Source organism: Gigantopelta aegis, chromosome 6 (genome assembly GCF_016097555.1).
Source record: "Gigantopelta aegis isolate Gae_Host chromosome 6, Gae_host_genome, whole genome shotgun sequence".
Classification (NCBI taxonomy): domain Eukaryota; kingdom Metazoa; phylum Mollusca; class Gastropoda; order Neomphalida; family Peltospiridae; genus Gigantopelta; species Gigantopelta aegis.
The window spans coordinates 75,852,514-75,878,777 of record NC_054704.1 but is presented as its reverse complement, the minus strand read 5'-3'; the positions used below and the strand labels follow the sequence as shown (position 1 = coordinate 75,878,777).

The following is a 26,264-nucleotide window of genomic DNA, read 5'->3' as shown; positions in this document are numbered from 1 at the left end:
AGCAGGGCCGTAGAAACGATATGTGAAACAGAGGGGCACGCGTTGCAGTGGGGTGGCGGAATGGTGGCACAACACATGTTTAAAATGTAATATATTGAAAAAAGTAAATGTTTTGGACCTCACATGGTGGGACAGCTCCCCTCCTCCCTCCGCTTCACATGACCATGAGTAGTTAGATTTACTGTAGTGATAAGACAGTATATATATTTTTTTTCTTCTCCTACTACCACAAGGTTTTTTTGTGGGTTTTTTTTACCTCCAAATAGAATATGCATTTCTTTAGTTATCTAGTCATTTGCTTTGGTTAACACACACTGTACCCATAAATGCACACATTTTACTAACTTTTCTTCAATTATGCTTCGTGAAAGAAACCATGAACATTTAAAATCCAATATTAATGACAATCATAACGTATACTTAAATGTTCTATATTGTGTAATGTCTAATCCTATTACTATGTGTCCACTGATTAAACTGTAACGGTTTAAGGACGATACCGTTATGAAGGACGACTATAAGATACATACATATTATATTAGGCTACTTTAACTCACCTCAGATTTTACTCCCTCTGACCTCGCGATGCTTTTCTTCTTTTTCTACGACAGAAAAAGAATGAAAAAATTATGAAAACTACCTTCAGCTTTTTAAGTAAGACTTCAGCTTTTTAAGTAAGACTTCTGCTTTTAGTAGGCAACAGTAGGCTAAACTGTTAATGTTTCTTTATACGTCGCCAGACGGGGCTTCCCGTTCAGACCAAGTTACCGGTAGCCGGCTGAGTCAATTAGCACTGATATCTAATGAAAGGACTATCCAAACACATTAAGTTAGTGCGCGCCGCCCAGAAAACATCGTCTGTCTGAAAATCCCCAAGTTTTTACACCAAGACGCCGATTGCCAAGCGTTGTACTCTGACGATCCATTACGTCTGATATGCCCGAGTGATTTTAATAATGTGTGTTTTCTGTACTAACACAGAAGCAGTAGTAAAAGTTCTATGAGGTGATGTGGGGGGTGATACTTATGTGTGAAAAATATATATGTCACACACTTTCGACGTCTAAGTAAAAATGGTGGACTTTGCCATATCACTAATTGGTCAGCTGTCAGATAAATGACAGCCGAGGACGACTTCTATATAATACCGATCGCAATGCGGCTATCTGCTGAAAGATTCGTCGCTAGTAATACTTAGACATACTGTCATGTCAAATTAAAAGTGATCCATAGTTTACTTACACGTCACTAACACAATTGCATCCTGTATATTAAATATTAATTCGCTTAAGATATCGACTGTGGCATGTCTTGATAAAAATACCTTCTGTAAAAACCAAGTCAGCATTTTAAATATAAGCCCTTAGGTATACATTAAATGTACTATGTAAATAAGGAAATAGAAAAAGAAAGCAAACATAAGAAATATATACTAAATATTTAAATGAGTAAGATAACATAATAATTAATAAAATGTTACCGTTTTTTGTGTCCATCTTTGATATAACATGTTAGCGATCCACAGAATACCGGCAAACTAAAGCAATTTAAGACAACTTTCAGTGTATAGCCTATGACTGGGCAATCAAATTTCAGCCCTGCCAGCAGCGCTGATGCGCATGCGTGGCAGATCAACATGGCTACCCATTTTATTTATCGAGGATTTCGAGTTGCGAAACGTTTGCGATTTCTGTTGTTTGCAGACGAAAAAATTACTAAAGTTTCATTTTCTAGGAAGGCAGTTTATCTGCTTTTAGCAGGCACGGCATGGGGATGCAGCTATTATGGGTGGCTGCATTTTTTGCATAAATCCGAAGTTGGTCGGTTGATTCCGGTTATCTACGCCCAGGTCGAGGTGAGTCCCCGCTTCACCCGTTACGTGTGCATGCACTGACCTGTCATCCCACGCAAACACGTCTTATCACTTCTGTCAGGTTTCTTTACCCCCAACCCCCACATACGTGTGGCCTTGTATGTGTCATGTATGTATAAAAGTAAAATGACAGCTAAGTAGGCCATCGTGGCCGCTTCCTGAATCGAGTGAGGACATCCCCTTTGCAATGCATGGCACATCGACAGGTGTTTTGTTTACAATATAAAAAGTTAAATTAAAGAATGAAGTGACAGTTTCATTGGAACCAGCCCCCAAAATGATCATATCTAGAATGTGTCTTCCCATTTTGAACCAAGTATAGTATGTTGATGTTGCTTAAATGCAAAATGCCAGTGAAACAAACTGGTGCAAGTTATCCCCCCTTGGCTTTCTTTGACGTACCGGTATTACTAGGTATTATGTAACAGTGTGATTGCATTGTACGCTTACCATTTCATAAAAAATAGATATGCAGGGTATGTGTGTGGGTGGAATGATATGTGGTTATTGTGAATCTGTGGGGTTATGTAATTGAATGTTGGTGGGTTGTAATGATAATATAATTAAAAGTTTGAGAATCTTTTAGAATGGGTGTGACAACAGGTGTGATTGCTCATGTATATTGGAATCTGTGGTGATTCTAATTTGTGAATCAGTGACTGGTGGTTGTGAACTTGTGGTATGATTCTGTCTTAAATGTGAAGAACATAGATTGTCCAGTTAAATTTGGGCATCTATATATGTCTAGGTATAATTCAGTATGGGGATGGGTCAAAATTAAATATAATGATTATTATCCTCAAATTATCAACCTAACCATCATTTTCAGGGCTCACCCTATCCATGTCCAAATTAGCCAGTAGCTAATTTTCATACTAAGTGGCTACAACATTTAATAATTGTCTAATACAATTGTTTTTAAATTAACCACTTTTGAACATATTCATACTTACTGTCATAAGAAAATACTTTACATATATAAGAAAATTGGCTGAAACAAAATTCTTTCCAGTGTGATCTCTGGTTTTGAGATTTTAAAAAGTTTAACCAGTACATATAAATCTATTTACCTATGTTGTCTTAACTTGAAGTGTCATTTTTTAGTAAAGATTTATATGTTCATTTAAATTTCGAAGTAGGAGGTTGGTTATTCCAAGTTTGTGGAAGATATGTTAATAGTAATGTAGTCATAACATTTTATTGCAAAAATTAGTCTGGTTATTACTTAAAGTTATTGCAGATATTAGGAAATGAAATAACAAAATAATAAATTAGATTTATCTTTACTATTTACAAGCAGTAGTGAGTGTATATAGGCACTGAGGTTACAGATGTGTTATTTAAATTAAAAGTACTATATAAATTTGTGCAAGTTTCAGTCTAGAAAGAAAAGGGCACCCCAGCACATTTTAAGCTGGCTGTTCAATGTCTTCACATTTTTTAACACTTTCGAGAAAAGATACCACCTGTTGTCACAGATCTATGCTTTATGGCTCTTAAATGTGTTTTATCCCAGACATAATAATTACCACATTCTTTAGTATAACTGATAGAGCTATGGTTGGAAACTATCTGCATTGTGGAGCACACTATTACACATGGACCGTCATTCTGTTTGCATGTTTAATTTAATGCAGAGCATCAGTCGGTTACATGGTAAATCATTACATGTTCTGCATGTGACTTGTCAGTTTACCAAGTATCAAAGAACTTGACCGTAATGAGTTGGAATAAAATATTTTCACTTCAATATTATATTTTGTTTTGCTTAAAAGTTACCATGCAGAATTGGCTGTAAAAGTAAAGTTCAGTGCATGTTTGAGGTAACTGGATAGCTTATTAGGGGAGAGTTGCCGGGATTGGACCCCTTAAGGAAGAATGGTTGTGCAAGTTAGACAAATAGAGCAATCAGCAGGAAAGTAGTTCCTTTATTATTGTTGGGGCATACAATATGCATTGATGCAACATATTTTGTAGAAAGTTTAATTATTCCAGGTAAATATAAAAAAAAAATTTAAACCCAAAATGGTCCAATCGTGGATTCTACTACCACGATTGGACCACTTTGGAGTTTAAAAAAAAATCAAATGCCTTCAATTAAACCAGAACCCAGCACATGCATTGTCAAAAAACATTGCTAGAAAATCAAACTGGACAGTATGAAGAGTTCAAATAAAAATGTTAATGCTAAAACAAAAGTGGTCCGATCGTGGAATCTGCTACAGTAACTAAAATTGGGCATGAACCTCTTTTGGGTTTGCAAAATATCAGTTCCTTCTTTTGGATAATTAGACACAGTACGAACTATGGCTACTTGCAAAAAAGAAAGAAATAGCTTTATTAAAATATAATTCGCTCATGAATCAAAATAGAATCCTCGATTGGACCACCGATTCCTCGATTGTATCACGCAGAAAGGTCCTTTTTGGCGTTTGTTTTACTCATAAACATGCTTAAAATTTAATTTTTGATGCATAAATTAACTGGTATCATATTTGGCGGTTGGCACGATCACCAAAATACCAGGTAAAAACATTATGGTCCATTTGAGGAACTGGTCCAATCCCAGCAATTCAGTTGGTCCAATCGTGGTTTTACCATAGTTATAAATAGATGCTGACCTACATGTACACATGCGTAACATCTTGGCACTTGTTTTATCACTCACAATAACAAAACTTTATGTATCGTTATGACCTAATTTAACACTTCTAACTATGTTCATATTGCTCCATAGATGTTTTTTCCAAGAATAGTATTAGATGATACATGCATAAATGTTACTTTTATTGATAAATCCAAAAATATTACCTTTTTCGACTCGACTGGTTCAAGGCCAATAGCGGCGTGTGTACAGATTAATATATTGACTAGATGGCGCTACTGTCACAATTTGAATGAAAATACAGTTCTGGTCCAATTGAGGCACTGGTCCAATCCTGGCAACTCTCCCCATGTCCCCTACCGATCCATAGGTTTCATCTCTATCCTGTCTGTCCATCTGTTTGTCCATCCATCTGTCCCACATAGAGTTTTCTGGATGATATTTTTACAGTGCCTTGAGATATTGAGTTGACATTATGTGTATAGCTTTATCATGTATGGCTACAGATCAAATTTGACATTTATGGTGATTTATCCAATTTTGACAGAGTTATGGCCCTTGAACTTAGAAGATACAAAAGTTAGTTTTCCTGACTTTTTTGCAATGATATTCAGCATTTGTTTTGTATATAGCGTTATAACGTTCTGTTACAGATCAAGTTTGACTTTTGTGGCATTTTACCAAGTTTTCACAGAGTTGTGGCCCTTGAATTTAGGAGATATGAATGTTTGTTGGGCTCGGTAGGAGACATGCATTACTTTAACAGTACTCTGAGAATGTTTGTTTGAATATAATTCATGTCACCAACCAATCAGTTACCTCTAGAGATAAAAATCATCTTAGCTAATTTCCAGTTATCTGAGATTTTGAAATACTGTCCCCTGTATGACTTGTCACATTTTAAAGGGACACACCCTAGTTACGTTTATTTGTTAACCATTACGGCATTGTTTTTTGCTATTAAACCCCATTTTTCACAAATAAAATTGCATTTTACTTACATTTTATTATTTAGAATACACATTTCCATTCACCTGAAGTGCTTTTTGGTAATCCTGATGTTTGTAAAACCACGAAATGCATTTTTTGCATTTTTTCACAAAACGTGTTGTCGAGAAAAAACCGTTAAGCAAGAGAGGTCCAATCTATTTTTAATGTCACAGACTTTGGTATATCACGTGACCGTTATCATTTTGGTTCGGTTTGTTTTCTCGTGCACGGTTCGTGCAATAAACATCCAATTTGTTGTTGTTCATTTGTGAGATTTTTCTTCACAGTTCGTGAACATTTTCAGTAACAATAAAGTTCAGACAAGTAAGTGTCTCAATACAAAACGTTACAAACCCTTAAAACCAATAATTTTGCTAAGTCTTACGATATCTGGAGAGGGGATACAACCAGGACAGAACAGTTGGAACATGTCCAGGAGAGGTGAAACGAACGCACCCCAAGTCTGTGAAATTTGTCGTGACGTAGGCATTGTTGTGCTTCTACTGGTGACATCAGAATACTAACTTTCAAAATTATTTCAAGCAATTGGGACATGGGGATTCCCATGGTATTTATCGATATAAAACCTGCTTTTTCACTCCATTTGATAAAAACGTGATCTAAGTGTGTTGCAGGTTTGTAGATTAACTAAATTATAATTTATTTTCGCTGGATGGAACTAGGGTGTGCGGCTTTAAGTTAGTACACTTCCACTGACAGGGTTTTATTATTTATGTTTCTAGACTCCGATAATTGACTCATCATTCTCTAAAGGCTACGTCGTTTTTTATTCTGAAGTAAAAAAATTCCCAATCTGAATGTAAATAATTTCCATTTTTTATTATAATATCTAAAGACATATTTTGTAAAGAATACATAACGTTTTGACAATCACCGCTTCCCTCTACTATAACGTTTCATAATGCAAAATAGATATATTAATTTGAATAAACACATGTACACGTATAGCATTATTTTTCTGAATTGTAACTTGGCTTAATTAAATGTTTTTGAAATAAAACTGAAAATTTCCTTTTTAATTTTGTAAAAAGACATTAAAATTCCTAAAATGAAAGCCATGTGTGTCGAGTCAAATTTTAGAAATAAAACCCTGACTGAGCCACTATCTGCCCCTGGCCAGGGCTCGAACTTATTGGCATCACTGACGGCAGTTGCCACAGGCTTAGCTGAATTGCCATGTCAGGGGTTTTACTTATGGCATTTTGTTGTCACTGGATAAAAGTTATCGCTGTCCATTAAAGGGATAATTTTTTTTCTTCTTTTAACTTCCTGTTTATATGAAGGAAAGAAACATTTTATTTAACGATACACTTAACACATTTTTTTCATTTACGGTTATATGGCATCAGACATATGGTTATAGACCACACAGATATTGAGAGAAGAAACGCACTGTTACCACTCCATGGGCTACTCTTTTCGATAAGCAGCAAGGGATCTTTTATATGCACCATCCCACAGACAGGGTAGTACATACCACGGCCTTTGATATACCAGTCGTGGTGTACTGGTTGGAACGGGAAATAGCCCAATGGGCCCACCGACTGGGATTGATCCCACACCGACCGCACATCAAGCGAGCGCTGTACCACTGGGCTACATCCCGCCCCCTGTGTATATGTTGCAAAAGTTACTGATTTAAAATTGCAAATGGAGAGGTCACAGTATACATGCTTATAAATGTATAAGTAGCTCAGTGTTAGCACACTTGTAGGATTGATTGTCCTCCATGAACTTAAGTTTCTGCTTATCTAATTCAGAGCACCGGCCTCGGTGGTGCCGTGGTTAAACCATCTGACATAAGGCTGGTAGGTACAAGGTTCGCAGCCTGGTACCAGCTCCCACCCAGAGCAAGTTTTAACAACTTGATGGGTAGGTGTAAGACCACTACACCCTCTTCTGTCTCACTAACAACTAACCCACTGTTCTGGACAGACATCCCAGATAGTTGAGGTGTGTGCCCAAGACAGCATGCTTGAACCTTAATTGGATATAAGCACAAAAATAAGTTGAAATGAAATAAAATTAAATTCAGAGCTGAGCTATCACTGGCTTTCCATCATTTCCCATAAGACTGTTTAGGCAATTAAATCTGGCATAATTGATTTACTGTTTGTGTAAATTTTACTGAATGACCCGTTCTAGCAATGCATCTTAATTTGTTTTTAATTAAAGAAAAAAACAGATTATGCGAAAAAACTAAACAAATTAGGTCATGCATATTTTATGAGCACAACCGCTTTTTAAATTACGCCAATTTTGACTTTGAGTAAGTCTGAATTTTTTTTTTTGCCACCTTTGAATATTAAAATGTCTGCCATTTGTAAAGTACTGCACCTACCGACGGTGATTAGATATTCACACAGGTTTTATTCATTTTTAAAAATTATGCAAATTGACGATGTATATATGATTATCATGAAGCACTGCTCCTACCACACTGTCATGGTCTGTACAATTTACATATATTAATGGAAAGAAATTATATATTATGCTCAACTAAGTTTGAATCATTTTATTCCTAAGATGCGATACTCAAGATAACGAAACCCATGGATAATAATCACCACATACATGTATAATGCATTCTAAAATATCCATGGAATGCATTACTGACTAAAGGTTTGTGTGTGTTTATATATATATATATATATATATATCCATATTTATATACGTGTGTGTGTCTTATTACAAGTTGTGAATGAGAACTTGATCTTTGTCTGACAATGAAAGTAGGACAATTTCACTGTGAATGTTCGATAAGTTAAATATGCCAGTCATGTAGTCTTTATATAACTCTAGCTCATGCTGGCCCTGTCTTTACACAGTATACAGCTCCTACAAGCTTAGTTTTATCTGACTGTTGGACATTTAATATTGTCCCTTATAAATTGTTTTGAGAAATTCTATAGTCACAAGTTTTCTAAGTCGATATTCTTCTATTACCTATTATTGATTAGTCCCCTACCGGTCCAACCGGAGGGGGCTGTAGGTTTCATCTCTGTCTGCCTGTCCATCTGTCTGTCCGTATGTCCCACATATAGATTTCCGGATGGGTTTTTATTGAATGCTTTTTTACCTGCAATTTTGTGTATAGCTTTATCATGTACTGTTACAGATCAAATTTAACTTTCATGGTGATTTACCCATTTTTGATGGAGTTACGGCCCTTGAACTTAGGAGATATGAAAATTAGTTTTCCCAGACTTCTTTTCAGAAGGCCTTGAGATATTGAGCTAAAATTTTGTGTATAGCTTTATCATACACTGTTACAGTTCAAGTTTTACTTTCATGGCAATTTACCCAATTTTGACGGAGTTATGACCCTTGAACTTAGGAGATACAAAACATTGTTGGGGCCTGGTAGGGGACATGTATTGCTTTAGCATTACCCTCATAATGCTTGTTTTTAAAGAAAAATAGTACACGGTAATCATGATTTCAAGGTTAACTTCCTCAAATACATTGGAGATTTTTATTATTTTTGTGGACTAATTATGTCCTATTTAATCTTTTTCTCAGTTTGTATGTACACTGGTGCAATATATCCACAAATATAGTCTAACCTTGTCATTTAAGGGGAGCTAGCATTCTTGCTCCCCATCACTCCGAAGAAAATAGTTCAAGGAGAGTAAAGTTTAGCTCCCCTTAGCATGTGAATTTATATGGTATCAATATGGTAATATCTTACATGTAAATTATTTCCTATAATCTAAGTTTTTTCTAATCCAGTTTTTTTCATGGTAAGGTCTGTATAGTCAAGTAAGTTTTCAAGATCATTATATATACTCATTAGTGTACTCCAGCCAGTGCACCACAACTGGTATGTCAAAGGCTGTGGTATGTGCTATCCTGTCTGTGTGATGGTGTATATAAAAGATCCTTTGCTGCTAATGGAAAAATGTAGTGTGTTTCTTCTCAAAGACTGTCAAAATCACCAAATGTTTGACATCCATTACTTTTAGCCAGTGATTAATAAATCAACGTGCTCTTTTGGTGTCGTTAAGCAAAACAAACATTAGTGTAATGTATTAAAGATCTCAGTTTATAATTGTAATATTTGTATTTTAAAACATTATTGAGAGAAACTTAATTAAGGATGGAGTATTTTCTCAATACTTGCACAAAGAGAAAAATATACAAGTTCAATCCTTAAAATTAAATGATACCGGTTTGGCAAGTCTGCATTCCTAAGACTAAGAGCAGACTTTTTTACTTATGTTGGAAAATATTGTCTGGGTGGAACATGTCATGTGCAGGCATCGTAATGAGCATTGTGTCTGGTAATCCATTTACAGGTTACCACAAAATATAGCCTGGTTACCACACTATATGAAATTGTATCGGTGCACGCGAACATCGGTACGAAAAACTAAATCCGGAAGTAAATGAAAACGCAGATTGCCAAAATTGCTTTGCAATTGCACAAGTGCGCACGAACATCGGTGCAATTTTGTACAAGAAAATGAAACCTGGAAGTAAATTCATCTAGTGGACGCTGCTTAAATGCGGAATGACTATAATTACTTGTAATTGCACAAGTGCGCGCAAACATCGATGCAATTCCTTAAGAGAAAATGAAACGCTGAAGTCCAGCATGCATTGCCTGGTTTACGTTCGGAAACGAAACAACAGTTCATTGAAATTTTTGTCAAGAATGAAACACCATTCTCGACTTTTCTTATATGTGGTAACTTCCCAGTAACCTGAACAACCGTTCTCGACATATGTGTTTTAAGCTGAGACAACCATGTTGTATTCAGTGTTACATCATCAGAGTTAAGGCTGGTAGGTACTGGGTTCATGTCCACCAAAGGCATTGGAGATTTTTCATTCCGGTATTGGCTCCAACCAGGATTGAGTGCTCCGCTTGGGTCGATGGGAAGGTGTAAGGCATTATACATAGAGTTTCTCCCACTTCATGGGTGCGATTATCATTATGGGTGTGTCACATTGGGGATGATTACCCGACATACCCTTGGCATGGGTGATACTGAGATACCTTAACTGACAGCAAGTGTGGAGCATGGCCCTGTCATGCTGTGCCATGCCGGGATAAAAATACTGTGGCTTTTCCATTCATTTCATCATCCATATTATGTTTCTTATGAACCCGCCCCCCGCCCCCCCCCCAAAAAAAAGAGAAAAGAAATCTCACCCTGGGTTAATGTTTGTGTTTTTAATTTTTTGTTTGTTAATTAATGTTGTATTCAGTGACAACACTGCTGTCCAACAAGGCATTAAAATGTTTTTGGCATGTACTGCACTTTCTGTTAAGAAGTTTTTAGTTAATGTATTTTTAAAAAGTCTTATTTACTTTTCACTTAATTGCTTATAAAGTTATATTTATATAAATATGTATTATTAATTTTTATTTCTGTGACATAATTTTATTTCTAAATTTGGTGTCTAAATATAGTTGCAAGAAAATTGTGTGAGAAGACATGGTCTAATTTGATGGGTTCATCAAGATAAGCATGCAAAAACATAAATGCATTGTTAAGCCAAACATTTTGTCATAAACTGTATAGATGGAAAGAAAATCTAACATGCATTAAAAAAAATGAAAGCGAAAAGAAAAGAAAAGAAAAATCTGTGTCCAGACATTCAAAGCACTGCAGAATAAGCATTTATTTAACAATGACAAATAAAACATTCAGACTTGCATGTTCAAATTATTTAGTTAACAAATAACTTGACATTCATGGGTGTTAGTTCTTTCAACATATCAGCTGTAATGTTATTTCTTTGATAAATAAGTAAAATTAATCATAATTAATTGTACTTATCAAATCTTATGCAGAAATATATTAAAAAAAGAAGACGTTATCTTGCACAGGAAATGTTTCTTCACATTTGGAGGAAGTGTTTCGCCTGTTTGTTTTCCACCAGAACAAGCAGACACAGGGAGCATAAATTTATTTGTGCCAGAAGCAAATTTACTGAGCCCGCTAAATTAGCATTTTCTTCTTTTGAAGTTCTTTTATATCAGTTGCCTCACATTGAAAATGTTAACAACACAATTGTTTGCTACGTTACGTGTGCTGTCGGGTGAAACAATGAAAAATAAACGCGATATTGTAAAAAACAAACATTTGTCACTTTTTGACAGTGCCGTGTTTATTAAAGACTGTGGTAATTAAGAGAAACCATGCAGTGTGTAGTTTGCCTGTAATGCTATCACACCTGTCTCACAAACTCGTCACCAACCTACTAGTGCAGGCATCGAAATGAGCATAGTTCCTGGTAACCTGTGGATAGGTTACAGCAAATATCGGGCTGAATACCTATAGGCTGGGATACATTTAGGAAGATTACAATTTCCATTATTTATCATTCCTTCATAAAGGTGCTGATACTTTGTCACTGTTTCTGCCAGAAAGAAATTTTGGGGTATGGCGCTATGGAATTGAATGCAACCACAGTCGAACAAGGGGTATGGAGGGCCTCCCCCAGAAAGAAAATGGGTTAAGTTGAGGATTAGGGTTAAGAAAATCATACAGTAATGATAAGAGTAATTAATTTTGTCAAAAGGTTAACTTAAAAAAAAATATCTGCCAAAAATTTTGGCATGGCGCCATACCCATTTTACCCTCTGGCAGAAACCCTGATAATTCTGTACTAAAACAGTTAAAATTTGTTTTGTTTAATGATACCACTAGAGAACATTGATCATTACATTAATTAATCAGAGGTTATTGAATATTTACCATGTGATAATTCTGACACATGATCCTTCGTTATATCAGTTATGGGGCACTGACTGGGAAGTGCAAAAACTCAGTGAATCCACTGATGGAATAGGATGCTATGACCAAGTGTTGAACCGACTGAACTAGTTCCCTTTCAAGGAAATTTTTATTTTAAAAATTTTTGATTAGCAACATTTTTAGTCAATGGAAAATTGATTAGCAACTACTGTTTAATGTTTTAAAATTGTGTAGCAATCCTCTGAGACTTGGGTAGCGAATCACGATGTGATACTGAACAAAATGTTCCCTCCCGATCCTTCTGTACAAGACAGAGTGGAGAACATTGACATAGTTGTGACCCAATTATAACAGGAGGGAATGTAACTCCTTGGTAAAGTTTTTGCCTGAGATGTGATGTCATAGGAGTAATTGTCCTTGGTGGACCGTTGGGTCCCTCCCAACCACTGATTTCAGTGTTCCAGCCTCCATGGTTGGTATATCAAAGGTTGTGGTATGTGCTGTGTGGGGAAAGTACATATAATAGACCCCTTGTATACATTCAGTAGGAGTGGCCCACATGTATAATATGATGGCAGTGAATTTCATTCTCTCTATCAACCAAATATTACTATAGACACCAGCTAACCACAGTTTTATAATGTGCTGAGGTGTCAGTAATCAAACATTCTGTTCCATTATTAATTTGACTAATTATGATGGCCATATGTGATGTAAAGGATGAATAATTAAGATGATAGGGTTTGGTTGTTTGCTATTTAAGGACGTATTGGATGCCAAAGTAACCAAAGTAATTTTATAAATTTCAAACCCTTTTGATCTGATACTGTGTTACTGGTTCCTGCTAATTTTTATCCACAACTGGATATTAATTTGGTATTATATAAAGAGTTTTAACATTTCAGATGTCAAATTTTAACAGTTAAAGCTATGTAATTGATTTGTATAAGATGTGTTCAGACTTCACCAGGAAAGGTGAGTGATCACCCCCACTCCCCTACTCCCCTCCTCCCTTCCACACTCACCTGGAAAGTTTTAGAAGAGTGGCAAATTGATCACCTTGTAATAAAATTTCAATGTTTTATTTGAAGCTTTATGCGATTGGTCACCTAGAACCATTTCAAGAGAGTAAAAGTTAAAATTTGTTTTGTTTAACGACACCACTAGAGCCCATTGATTTATTAATCATTGATATTGGATGTCAAACATTTGGTAATTTCAAAATATAGTCTTTGAGAGGAAAATCCACTGCACATTTTTCCACGGATTGTTCATATGCACCATCCAGCAAACAAGATAGCACATACCACAGCATTTCAGGAGAGTGATCTTACAGCTTGTCTTGATTTTGCTGATGGTGAAGACTGTGTGTGTGATGAGTATGATGTATATTTTCAGAATGAAAAAGAGAAGAAGAAAGTGGAACCACCGATGACATTCAGGGAGATGAGATTTCAGCAGTTTTCCTCTGTCGAATACGATGACGTCGTCTACATGACTCCTCAGGACTTCCTCGAATCAATTACAGAGGAATCGCCAAGACGTAGGTGTTTCACTCATTTCCTTCATTTGTCTCGTTCCAACCAGTACACCACATCTGATCAAAGGCCATGGTATTTGCTAAAACATACCGGGAATATATTGTTTCAAAAATGTCGGCTAACGACAATTGCTAATCAATTTGGCACATATCGTGTGGTAGTGGTTAGGACTGTAACGCCCAGTCAGAGAATGGGTCCATAGAGGAGGTTTGATCCTATGACCCTTGTACCTCAGGCGAGCACTTTAACGACAGTTTATAGATCCTGAATATGACACCATTCTATCTTGTGCATTTGTAGATAATGAATATATCCTACCTTAAGATATCACCTTTTATCATGGGTGACCTTACTCATGAAAGTAACCTGTGTTTAAATATGATATATATATTTAAGCAGGATGTCCAAAGTCAGTGGGTATATGAAGTAGCACCTCAACAATAATAATGTGAAACTGGAACTTTTCAGACCCTAGGTTTACTTGGGAGGGGTACAACTAAAAATGGTTGATTCTTGCTGAGGTGTGCATTTTTGGACACCTCAAAAGTAGAGCTGCTTTTATTTACAGTCACTTCATTGTTTGTTTTCCGATAAATTGATCATGAATATATTGTATGTTTGGGTTTTGTAAGAACACTTGTAGTTTTCATAAAACTGTAAATACACCCAAAAAAAACCTGGATCCACAACTGATAATGGTGAAGAATGGCAATTAGTATTCATGTTGACACCACTAGGTGTTTCGTTTTTGTTTATCGTTTGTGTTGCACCCATTTTCTACACATCCTACATGTGTAGTATGTGATAGTCGAACTGTCTGACTTGCTGTGTAAAATATAGTGCCAAACGTTCACACCAGTGTTCTGTACACGCCACCATTACCGAGCCTTTTAACTTAAATTACAAAGACATAAAAAAGTATATGATTAGATACAAAACCCGCAGTCGCAGACTCTGATGTTGGCTGTTCTCCAGTTCTTGATTAGTAGTTACACCTTACTTCTGGTCGCAGCAGCTTGCTGGCATGATATATTCAGGTTTACTGTCCTGCCTTCATGCTGGGGTGTTGGCAAACATCACTAGGCTTCTATCAGATCAGTGAAATGAAATATTAACGTTGTCATATTTCACTTTTACTTAAATCTTTAGATTTCCATTACCATCCACCCATACTCTTATGCAGTTTATATTTGTTTCATACATGCAAAATGTTTCAATCCACAAGAATATAATATTCTCAGTACATATGTACTGCATTTCAGCTTAATAATATTTTGTGTTCTACTGACTTGCATGGCAGTAATTATAATTACTTGTATCATTAATTGTAGTGATTTGCATCACAGTAATTATAAAGACTTTTATTGATAGTTATACTGACGTACATCACGATAATTATAATAACATTGCTTGGTACTATGACTTGAATCACAATAATCAGTCTTTCTGCCTGAAAGAAATTTTTGGGTATGGCATGTTGGAATTGAATGCAACCACAGTCAATAGTGGGTATGGGGGGGGGGGGGGGGGGGGGCTCCCCCAGAAAGAAAATGGGTTACGTTCAGGGTTAGGGTTAAGAAAATCATACAGTAACGATAAGAGTAATTAATTTTGTGAAAAGGTTAACTTAAAAAAATTAATTAATTTTGTGAAAAGGTTAACTTAAAAAATTTAAAATCTGCAAAACAATTTGGTTATGGTGCCCTACCCGTTTTTACCCTCTGGCAGAAACCCTGTATGGGTGCTTTTGTTGTAAGATGTTAAGCAGAGATGAACAAACGTTTGGATGTTAACCACTTGAGTGTTCTCAAGCTGCCCACTAGTGTCTGTGAGTGCATCTTTGATTTGACGTAAATCTTGACAGCCCATCTTTGATGCAACAACTGTCGAACATGTAACTTGCACAATGGCTGTGTACCAGAAGCTGCCGTCTTTTAATGAAAATTTTTGGGGTTTTTGTGTTTTTTTCCCCTTTCTTTTTCTTCTGCTGATACAAGTGCTGTTTTGCGTGTGTGTGTGTGGATCCGTGAGATGAAGACCTCACAAACACAATGAAGTGAGGCTGTGACGCAGCGTCAGGTAACCAGAGAAAGCTTTAAACAAGACAGCGTTTGCTCTTTCTGCTCGGCGGTGCAGTAGTTGTTATATTTTGTCAAGACGCGCAGACATCATGGTGGTAGACCACTGGTGGGTTTCTCCAGCGAAAGGTCAGTGTGCAGCCGGAACAAATTTAATGCCAGTGGTGGCCGAAACCTCCAAACTAAATTGTTCAAGATGAGTAAGATAGTGGAGCACCTGAGGAAACTGTTTCACACGCAGTTGTAACAGACAACAGGGAAAACCAATTTTAACTCGCTGTTCAGTTTGCGCTTGTAACATAGAGCAGAAATAATCGTACTCATCGGGTGTGTGTTATTGAAACAAATCACGTTGTCTGTTAATCAACAATTGCAGACAGTTAATGTCTTTACGGATAGGTTATTAATTCAAATGTACATATACTTAAGACACTTTCAGTTCATGAACATATAGCAGAAATAATCAAACCATGTGTTACCTTTTCTGACACCCAATAGCTGATGTGTATTCTTGTACTGGGGTGTTGTTCATTCATTCATTCATTCATTCATTGCCTATTAATCAGCAATTTTTGACTGTTAATGTCTTTTACAGATTGGTCATTCATTCAAATGTACATGTACTTAACACACTTTCAATGAACAAGTCTTCAATGAATTCTAGACAGCACTCTATTAACCACATGTATATTAACCTGGAAATTGGACACCTTGCATGTGTGTTGATAAACTGCTGCCTGTATTGGAATCAATTCCATTGGACGGTTTTTAAATTTCTCCCTGTTAAAAGAATGATCTGTACCCTGCCCTCACAGTTAATCATGAAATACACCCAGTTCTAGGAATTTATCATTCTAAATGTCTGTAAATCACTGTATTTGGTGATTAACTCCATTCACTCTGCATAAATGACCTACAAACTGTCAGTGTGTTGATGAACTACACCCAGTGTGTTGATGAACCCACATATTACTGCATATGTGTTGATAATCACACCCTACAAACCCTACAATTTAAGAAAATGTCCATAGCAAAAACCATTCTGTGGAAAAATTAAAATGAATATAGTCCACAGGGGAAAAAAGTGCATGGAGAATTAAAAATTCTACTTCAATCTCCACAACATTGCCGATTGCCATGGGCAATTAGGAAAATGTTCATGTAAAAAACATGCCGTGGCCACCCAAAAATTGAATATAGTCCACGGAAAAAAGTGCCGTGGTAAATTAAAAACTCCACTAAAATCTCCACAGCATTGCTGATTGCCGTGGGCAGTTGCAGGGGTTGCCCTGCTTTGGGGCAGGGACATAGGTCAGTGGTAAAGCACTCGCTTGATGCATGGTCTGTCTAGGATTGATTCCCGTCGGTGGACCCATTGGGTTATTTCTTGTTCCAGCCAGTGCACCACAACTGGTATCTCAAAGGTCGTGCTATGTGCTATCCTGTCTGTGGGATGGTGCATATAAAACATCCCTTGCTAGTAATCGAAAAATATAGCAGGTTTTCTTTCCAAGACTATATGTCAAAATCACCTAACTTTTGACATCCAATAGCCGATGATTAATAAATCAATGTGTTCTAGTGGTTTTGTTAAACAAAACAAAGTTTTAACTTTAGCCTTTGGAAATGATACTCCAGACGTCTGCCTGGCCAACAAGACAGACTGACTGACTTCCCTGCGTGGTAGCTGGTAATAAACCTACTACTGTGGTCTATTGCTTTATCTGTGAAAGTTAATTGTTCTTTGGGAGTTGTGCCAGCAGTTTATGTCTGTTTGATGTTTCCACAGGTGTTTATTTAGCATCTGACAGGTCTAGTTAACCTTAGATCCCCGACTTTGATCACACACAGTTCAAGTCTTACCCCAGCCTTTATTACTTCATCAAATGTCATTGAAGCAGTTCACAATGAAAGAATAAAAGAGAATCATCTTTTTTTCTTTACTTTTTCATTGTATGTTTTTTTAAAGAGTTGTATTGTTTCTTGGCTAACCGTATGACGTGTCTACTGACAGCCGACTGTAGATTTATTGGTAGATATGCCAGCTTCCATTCAGCTTCAAATAACTATGTGTTTATGTCTGCACTCAACTGCTGGTGCAAGAACATTTCCCAACTAAATGTGGGAAACAAATTTTACAAATAAAATTGTGTTCTTATGTAGCCTATTTTGAGTGTGTCGTTAAATAAAACATTTCGTCCTATGTGGTGTCAATGGGTATCTAACAGATGCTCTCTTTATTGGTCTCTATGTCTTGATTGACCATGTTAATCTAAATAGTTACACATTTAGTACTTAGGTTTTTCTGCAAGAAATAATGTAAGTGAACAAACGCACCAATAACAATGTCAGATATCAGGGTCAACTTGGGGTATTAAAAAACGTTTATCCAGCTATCTGTCTGGGCTTGGACCTTGGGAATCAGTGACCATTGACATAATATTAATTTTCGGTTGTCTCTATGAAGTGCGAAGTTGGCTTGCTTTTCATTCAGTTTTGGCAATGCTGGTTATTCAGGAAGGTGCCTTTCTGATGAATATTCTGGTTTTCAGAATAGACAGGTTCTTGTTTCCAGAATAGACAGAAATTTTTCTAATTTCCCAAGCTATTTCTCGTTCCAATCAGTACACCATGACTGATAAATATAAAAGGCCGTGGTATGTGCTATCCTATCTGTGGGATGATGCATATAACTGACTATATGTCAGAATTACGAAATGATTGGCATACAATAGCTGATGATTAATAAATCAATGATCTCTAGTGGTGTCATTAAAGCAAAAAAGACTTAACTTTTCAAAAGAATTTGACTATATTCAGGTTCCAGTTTTGGCATGTCTGCAGAATATTACAGTTAAAACTCACCTAATCGTGATTTATTAATTGCAAACTGCAAATACAAGTACACTTTTAATAAACTTGTGTGTTATCGCTATCAACAGTTATTGTCAGCAGACTTAACACAACATATGGCGCCATGTTTTTTTTAATACTTTGTATCACAAACCAGTAAAATAACTGCCTACCTGTCAGTTATAATGAAGAGTAATACATTTTTCATGTAACGTAGATAGCAAGTATTGCCAAATAATATCAAGGAATGGCATTCAATATAAGAAAATTAAAGCTGATGGTCTGTTCTAATTGGTTTTAACATAAGATAAACACAGTTGAACCTGCCTTTGCAAATACCTCAATATGCCAGCCAAACATCTATGATGGCCATTTTCACCCCTCCCCAATGCATTTTACTCTATATTTTCAACATAAAGCAGATTTTCAGTCACCATGGGCCTAATTCATCAAGCTCTCTTAGGCTCTGCTAGACAACAAAGCATCCTCTTTGCAAGTCTTTTAGCACTGCACTGCGAGATCGCAAAGTTGCGAGAGTTTAGTGAATTAGGCACCATGTCAGCGAATATGTACACCTTTTTGAGTATCATTAAGTGTCATGTCAATCACTTTTGTAGTAGCTTATATTTGATGCATAAATAAACACAGTAGGTGTTGTTCTGTGCAATTGTTCAGTGAATTGGTATCAATTAGCTTTAATATAAATATGATAGCAGTTTGCTATCCACCAGAAAGAGGCACAGAAGGGTCATAGGCAATGAGGATATTAGCATGTGAAGTGTGGAAGATTTGGAAGATACTACTATACATAGAAAAATTGTCAACGGTCTGTTGAAGGCACTAAGATTTGCTGAGGATTTGTCAGTGATGTTTCAAAGAGTCAAATGGGTGGTTAGAATTATTCAGGCAGGTTCATTTGAGTGATGACTGAGATTACATATAAGTCAGATTGCAATTGAGGACTGGAAGACAATGTTGCCAACAGTGTTGTGAAGTTGTGCTCCCATTGAAAAAACCGAGAGGAGTTATTAATTAGCTCCCTTAGCTTAATTATTTGGTGCCATTTAAGATATTACGATATTGATACTATATAAATTTACATACTAAGGGAAGTTAAACTTACTTTTACTAGAACTAGTCTAGGGAGTGATGAGGATCAAGAGTCATGGCTCCCCTTAAGCAACGAAGTCTGAATATGGTACATTAATAGATTTCTAGTAAAATATTAAAATATTAGATTTTGAGTGATAATTTCCTGACCTGTATAAGAAGGCCACCTGTCTATGACAACCATGTGTAGCCTGGCACATGGAGTAGCAGCCTTATAGACAGGTTCAACTGTGTTCCCTAGACTGCAGCTTTTACATGTGTGTGTGTGTATACATACAAAGGTTTAAACATGCAGCGTGTTTGCCTGAGACAGACGAAAGACAACTTTGTGTGTGTTGTGCCATGCTGTGTAGAAGAAAATTATCTCCATTCTTACAGTTATTAAATCAAAGACTTAAAGCCAAGGAATCCACATCAGCCTGACAATGACACTTGCAGAAGTTGTTTATCTTAGATACAAGAATTGTGGAAACAAGATGGTTGTTATGCCCCGTGCTGATAGCCCACGATGGATTCTTTGATGCAAACATTTTCCTAGTAAAGCAATCTGCTATCGTGTTTGAAGAATTCAACACACAAGGTGTTAGCTGCTATTTTCATTCTCTCCCGAGAGCAGGCAAGAAATGCAGAGAATTGCATGTCATGTTGTTGTAGACATTGATAGAAAAGTAGATAGAATAGAAACACATCATTTGGGAACTCATTGATATGAAAGTATATAGAACAGGAATTCCTCATGTGGAAACTCGCTGATACAAAAATAAACAGATATAGCGATATCGCAATAGGGAAACCTCTTGATTTAGAAGTAGATCAGTGTAAGAAAACATCGTTTGGTATCTCGTTAAAATATAAGTAGATGAATGAAAATGCATCAGTTTGCAACTCATTCATAGAAAAGTAGAAACCGGTAAAAAAAAATGTGTTGTCAGTATAAATAGTGTTAATCATTGCAGTCAGTATACAACAGTATAAATCTTCATTATTAAATGACGATATAAAACAGTATTAATCTTAAAGTGGTATATTATTAATAAATAGAAAATAGTGTGTTGTACATCATATCCTGAAGACTGGTTGAACGACAGTATAAAACAGGTATAAAACAGTATAAAATAATGGTATTAAACTATTAATGAAAAATCGGTACATTATTAATAAATACAAAATAATTTGTTGTACATCATATGAGGACTGATTCAACAACAGTATAAAACAGTATTAATCTGAAATCAGTACATTATTAATAAATATAAAATAATGTGTTGTACATCATATGAGGACTGGTTGAACAACAGTATAAAACAGTGTTAATCTGAAATCGTTACAATTAATTTATGATCACTTTGAAGTGGTATTAATCCGTTAAACTGTATTACCTGGCAGTCAGTATAAATGAATGAACTAATGTTTAATAATACATCAGCATGAACTCAATATGAGCTATTGGGTGTCAGAGATGAATCGGTGAATAAATAGAATAGATAAGTATAACATTTCATTAGATAGATATAAACATAGTGTAAAGAGCTGTGTACAGATGTCACAAGTTAGTACTTTACAAATTTAACACAAAAACCAGAATCTTAATTATTAAAAAAACGCCTCCCAAAAATCAAGAAACAAACAAACAAAAGTCAATATAAAAACAGTATTAATGTACAATCATTATGAAGCAGTATTTATCTTTAAAGGTAGTATTAATAACTTGAAAAAACATTTTTATTTAACTTGATATCAACCTGTTACTAGTACAATTACATGGTGAAAACCCCCAGGTCCCAGTTGTTCAATACATAGTAAAAGTAACACTGGGTTAGTCTGATATTTTCTGTTTAATTATTTTTGCACAAATATAGAATACACTTTAGATTTGCTTGTTCTAAATCAAGTTTCAACATTATTATTTGTATTGATTCAGTCCAGGGTTTAGAAAATGTCTCTATTAACCACTGGTTAAGCACACTAACCTTTGAACAACTGCTCCCAGGACTTAAATTATGAATTATAATATGTAATTTTAACTTTCTTTGTGGTTATTATACTCTTTATATAACTGCTTATGAGTAAGTGGAATCATTACAGTGCTTAATCTTTTGTTTCATTAGGAAAACTGACAGTATTAGAATTATCAGTTATAGGTTATATATACACTACTAGAACTTTTTATTATCTCATGATTGCATGATCTGATTTTCAGTGTACCGTATGTAACACCCAGCCTCTACCTACTCCTCCACCTCTCCTTTTGTAATCTTTGTAATGGGACAAAAGATGATATGCTTACATCTATCTATAAATGAAACACAGCTAGTTAGGTGTGGCCCACTTACCGACACAAAGACCCGTAAGTGTACTGCGGTGTGAAAGTTTTAAAACTATTAACACCATTACTGATGATGGGCTGCTGTATTTAAGAGCTTGTCTGAAAGGCTCAGCTAGAGTCTCAGAGATCCGCTGACCGGAACAATACCCGTAAGGTGACAAATTTAGACACTATGCAATCAGTCCCTTACAAGTGTGGACCAACTTCGGGGCAGTATTTGCCAACTTGCTTCAAGCCTGGGCATGTCGTTGGGTGTTTATCGCTTGTCGACTGACACAGTTTGAACACACACACACATACACATAGAACAAGCCAGTATATGCATTGAGATGGAATGTATATCTTGCCTACTGCACAATACCGAACCGAGAGGTGTCGTGCCCTGAGGCAGGACAGTTGTAAGAAAGAAAGGAAAGTGATAATGAATTTCACGGAGATGTCGGAAACTGCCACACACAACACGATGATCTGTCATAGGTCTAAGTGAAGCTGTTATTACCTCTTGTCTTTCTATAAAATGTGACAGCCAGCTGAGGTTTATACACATTAACTAGCTAAGTTTATGTGTGTGAAAAATGGCCTGGTGAACAATCCTGTGTGTATAATATGTCTATATAGATGTGTCAGAAATAAAATTGAATTACCTTTTCATATCATACGAAATTGAAAAAAACTTTCTTTAGATGCAATTGTTAATACTGTGTATTTGATATGCTAAAGAGATTGGCACATTTTATTTTTTTAAGTTAACCTTTTGACAAAATTAATGACTCTTATCATTACTGTATGATCTTCTTAACCCTAATCCTAAACTTAACCCATTTTCATTCTTGGGGAGCCCCCTACCCCCACCTCACCATACATCCTGTTGACTGCATTTGCATTCAGTTCCATAGCGCCATACCCAGAAATGTCTTTCTGGCAGAAACGCTGTAAGTGTAGGTCACTTTAATCTCTTGTTTGAATGACAGCTTGTTAGGCACCTACAGAAGGTGCATTCCCTTATTGCAGTGTATAGCCCAGTGGTTAGTTAACTTGTTACGTTCCTGGATTGTTTTAAAATGAACTGGTAGAATGTGTGTTAAATGATGGTATTGTATGCCAAGTGTCTGATGAGCTCATGTGACGAAAAGTCTGGAGAGGTCTCTTCTAATGGTAAATAAACCAAACACCCAGTGATCCCGGGATGGCTTTTCACTTTTTACAGCCCTCTTTGAATTATCAATGACTGCTGTTTTGTTCCTTTGAAGAACCTGTAAAGTAATTGCCATGTTGTGATTTGAAGCCAGTCCAAATCGTGTCATGTGCTGGGAGAGTCCACCAGAAGGTGGTCCAGTCATAACAGTGAGCGTTGGCCGGGCACCAACGTGGTAATATTGGTGGCAGGTAGGTGTAAAGGTTGTAATGCAAAACAGAGCAACCTTTGAGAGAAGAAAGTGAAAACACTCGCAGCGGAGCACCGAGTCACTCGTGATGCTGCTGTGTGCAGTGGCAAGTCTTTGATGCAGGTGCGACTGTCTGGCTGGCTGTCTGGCTGGATGTGTCTGTCTGTCAGCTTGTCTGTCTGTATGTCTCTCTCTTTTGTCTGTTATCCTGTCTGTCAGTCTCTTTTGTCTTTCTGTCAGCCTGTGTCTGTCCTGTGTGTCTGTCCTGTCTGATCTGTCTGTCTGTCTGTCTGTCTGTCTCTCTGTCTGTCTGTATGATATGATCTGATCTGATCTGTCTTGTCTTTTCTGTGTCTATCTCATTTGTTTCATCTCTGTTCGTTTATCAGTCTGTCTACCTGTTTGTCAGTCTATCTTTGATTTCCTATGTCAAAAATAGAAAAACTTATTGACAGTTCAACCATGATACATGATTCAAGTGAAAATCAGCACCTTGATGTTTTAAGTTATGTAAAAATAGACCTGAAAAAACAACATTGAGCACATGCACAGCTGATTGTTCAGAAAGTGTCCACAATATTATTTCAGTTTAAACTTACATAAACCATAAATCTAAAGTGTTCGGTTTTTATAACAAGAAATTGGGCCTGAAAGAAGTGTTATCATGACTGTCGGTATTTAAGTACTAATAAAGAGTTTTGAAGTTAAGGTGAGATGAACATCACTCCTGAAATGGTAAGTACTATAGGCAAGCATTCATACCAAGTTTCAGTTAAAATGCATTAAAAAAAGTATTGCAAGGTGATCAGTTTGTGGCTCTCCAAAAACGTTTTTGGTGAGTGTGGAAGGGAGCAGGAGTGATTACTTGCCTTTCTTGGCGAAGACTGAGCATAATATAATACAAACCACTACTGCAGTAATAAGTCTAATTGAAGCAAGCAGTTAAAGAGGATTAATGCAAGTGGATTTCAGAAGGTTATTTAAGATGATAAATTTAACTGATGCAATGAACATTTGAAGTTTTATTACAAATAAAATCAGTGGGTTGTATATTATATGTTATACATACTACATACATACATACATGCATACATGCATACATGCATACATACATACATACTATATACATACATACAATATACATACATACATACATGCACGTAAGCGGGATCGACCGCATAGATTGTAGGCCCCATGCATGTGGTTGAGTTAAAGAGCATCCTTTTTATGGATGCCTCGTTAGCTCAGAGCACATCGTGGTTAGTCTTGCAATTTGTGGGCGATTCGGTGCCACAGATTCGAGTCCCAGCAACGGCAATTTGTGAGGCCAAAAAGGATTTAATTATCCCCTGTGCCAGTGCATTAATATCTATGTATGTAATAGTCAACCTCAACATACATACAATAATAGATATTGATACATCAATACATACATACATGCATAAAATTCCATTGGAAATTAAATGCTTTGATGATATCATAGTTTGTTCATTGGATTTGACTCCAAACGTGCAATACTAGCAGTTGTAATGTTCATTACAGTAGTTTTTACTTCTACAACTTCTGTGTGTGTGTATTGTATTTAGAATCGTCAAGTGACCCGAGTAGTGAAACGAAACAGGCGTAAAGCAAGATGTGTAAATGTTGCCTTGTGAGGTATTTTTACAAGACGTAGTTGTAGTTAAAACTGACCGACCTTCCACGAGGATTAGGTGCTGAAATACCTTGGAGTTAAGGCGGGGGATTTTCACGGCTTGTCCTATGTTTAACATCCCTAATGAGATTATTGAGCATTGCTTTGTTGTGCAATACATCGACATCATCATGTCTCCACACTTCTTAAAATAACTACTAGAGGGAGACCAGGCTCTCTGCACTGAATTATCCTAGGTTGTACAGTGGTCATGTCACCAAGTTTACGTCTGATAGGTACTGGGTTCATATCCCAGAACTGGCTGGCTGTACAATACATCGACACCGTCATCGTCATGTCCCCACACTTCTTAAAATAACTACAAGAGGGAGACCAGGCTCTCTGCACTCAAACTAACCTAGGTTGTACGATGGTCGTGTCAGCACCAGACCTGTCAACCCTCCCGGATTCCGCGGGAGTCTCCCGGTATTTGATCAAATATCCTTGTCTCCTGTGTGGGAGACAATTTCTCCTTTTAAATGACATTTTTGTAAGCATAAAAAAAAAATTCAATCCTCGTTTGTCAAAATGTCGACTACTTTCGGTTTCTGAGAATGTAACAGGCCGAATTGTCCCGACTGTTTAACCTTTGCCGAAGTGAGAATTGTGGGATAGCCTATTTATATTGTTCAAAAAGCACATGGAGTTTATAAAATGACGTGTTATTATAATGTTTGTTGTCATCGTAATGGCTACGAAGCATGTTGCCGCTAATTCAACAGGCTGTGTATTGACATTCAGTGTTGCCATATAAAAATAACTATCCAATTTAGTTCTAATAACACCTCTGAATTGTAAAATGTCTTCCCACTGGATTACATAATGCAACTATGACGAATATGAACTGCCAGACTCCGAGTTGACAGCGATACACACGATGCATTATGATGTTAAAATCACATGTCACAGCAAGACAACGAAAAGACCAATTAGCTGTATAAACATACTTGTGTCAGTTAATTTTGTATGTTTGTGCAGTAAAATGTTGGTTATAAGGGTACACTTCAAGAAATTATTTTTGTACAATTAAGAAATGTTGTGTTGACATAAAGTTACTCACGGAAATGGGTATAATTCCG

General features: G+C 36.4%; 2 protein-coding genes across 5 annotated transcripts in view; one reads left to right on the top strand and one right to left on the bottom strand.

The window, feature by feature from the left end:
• The window catches only part of LOC121376014, a 29,053-nt gene extending 27,461 nt beyond the window's left edge, over positions 1-1,592 (bottom strand). Inside the window, exons 1-2 of the mRNA XM_041503774.1 lie at positions 1,481-1,592; positions 558-602 (exon numbers count right to left, since the gene is read on the bottom strand). The gene's annotated coding sequence lies outside the window, so the exon portion shown is untranslated. The remainder of the gene's footprint in view (positions 1-557; positions 603-1,480) is intronic.
• A 24-nt stretch (positions 1,593-1,616) lies between these two features.
• The window catches only part of LOC121376012 (calcium uptake protein 3, mitochondrial-like), a 117,938-nt gene continuing 93,290 nt past the window's right edge, over positions 1,617-26,264 (top strand). For all 4 annotated transcript variants that reach the window (XM_041503771.1, XM_041503773.1, XM_041503772.1 and 1 more), the window contains exons 1-2: positions 1,617-1,855; positions 13,598-13,742. In XM_041503771.1, coding sequence (XP_041359705.1) covers positions 1,637-1,855; positions 13,598-13,742 — 364 coding nt within the window. In that variant the 5' untranslated portion in view covers positions 1,617-1,636. The remainder of the gene's footprint in view (positions 1,856-13,597; positions 13,743-26,264) is intronic.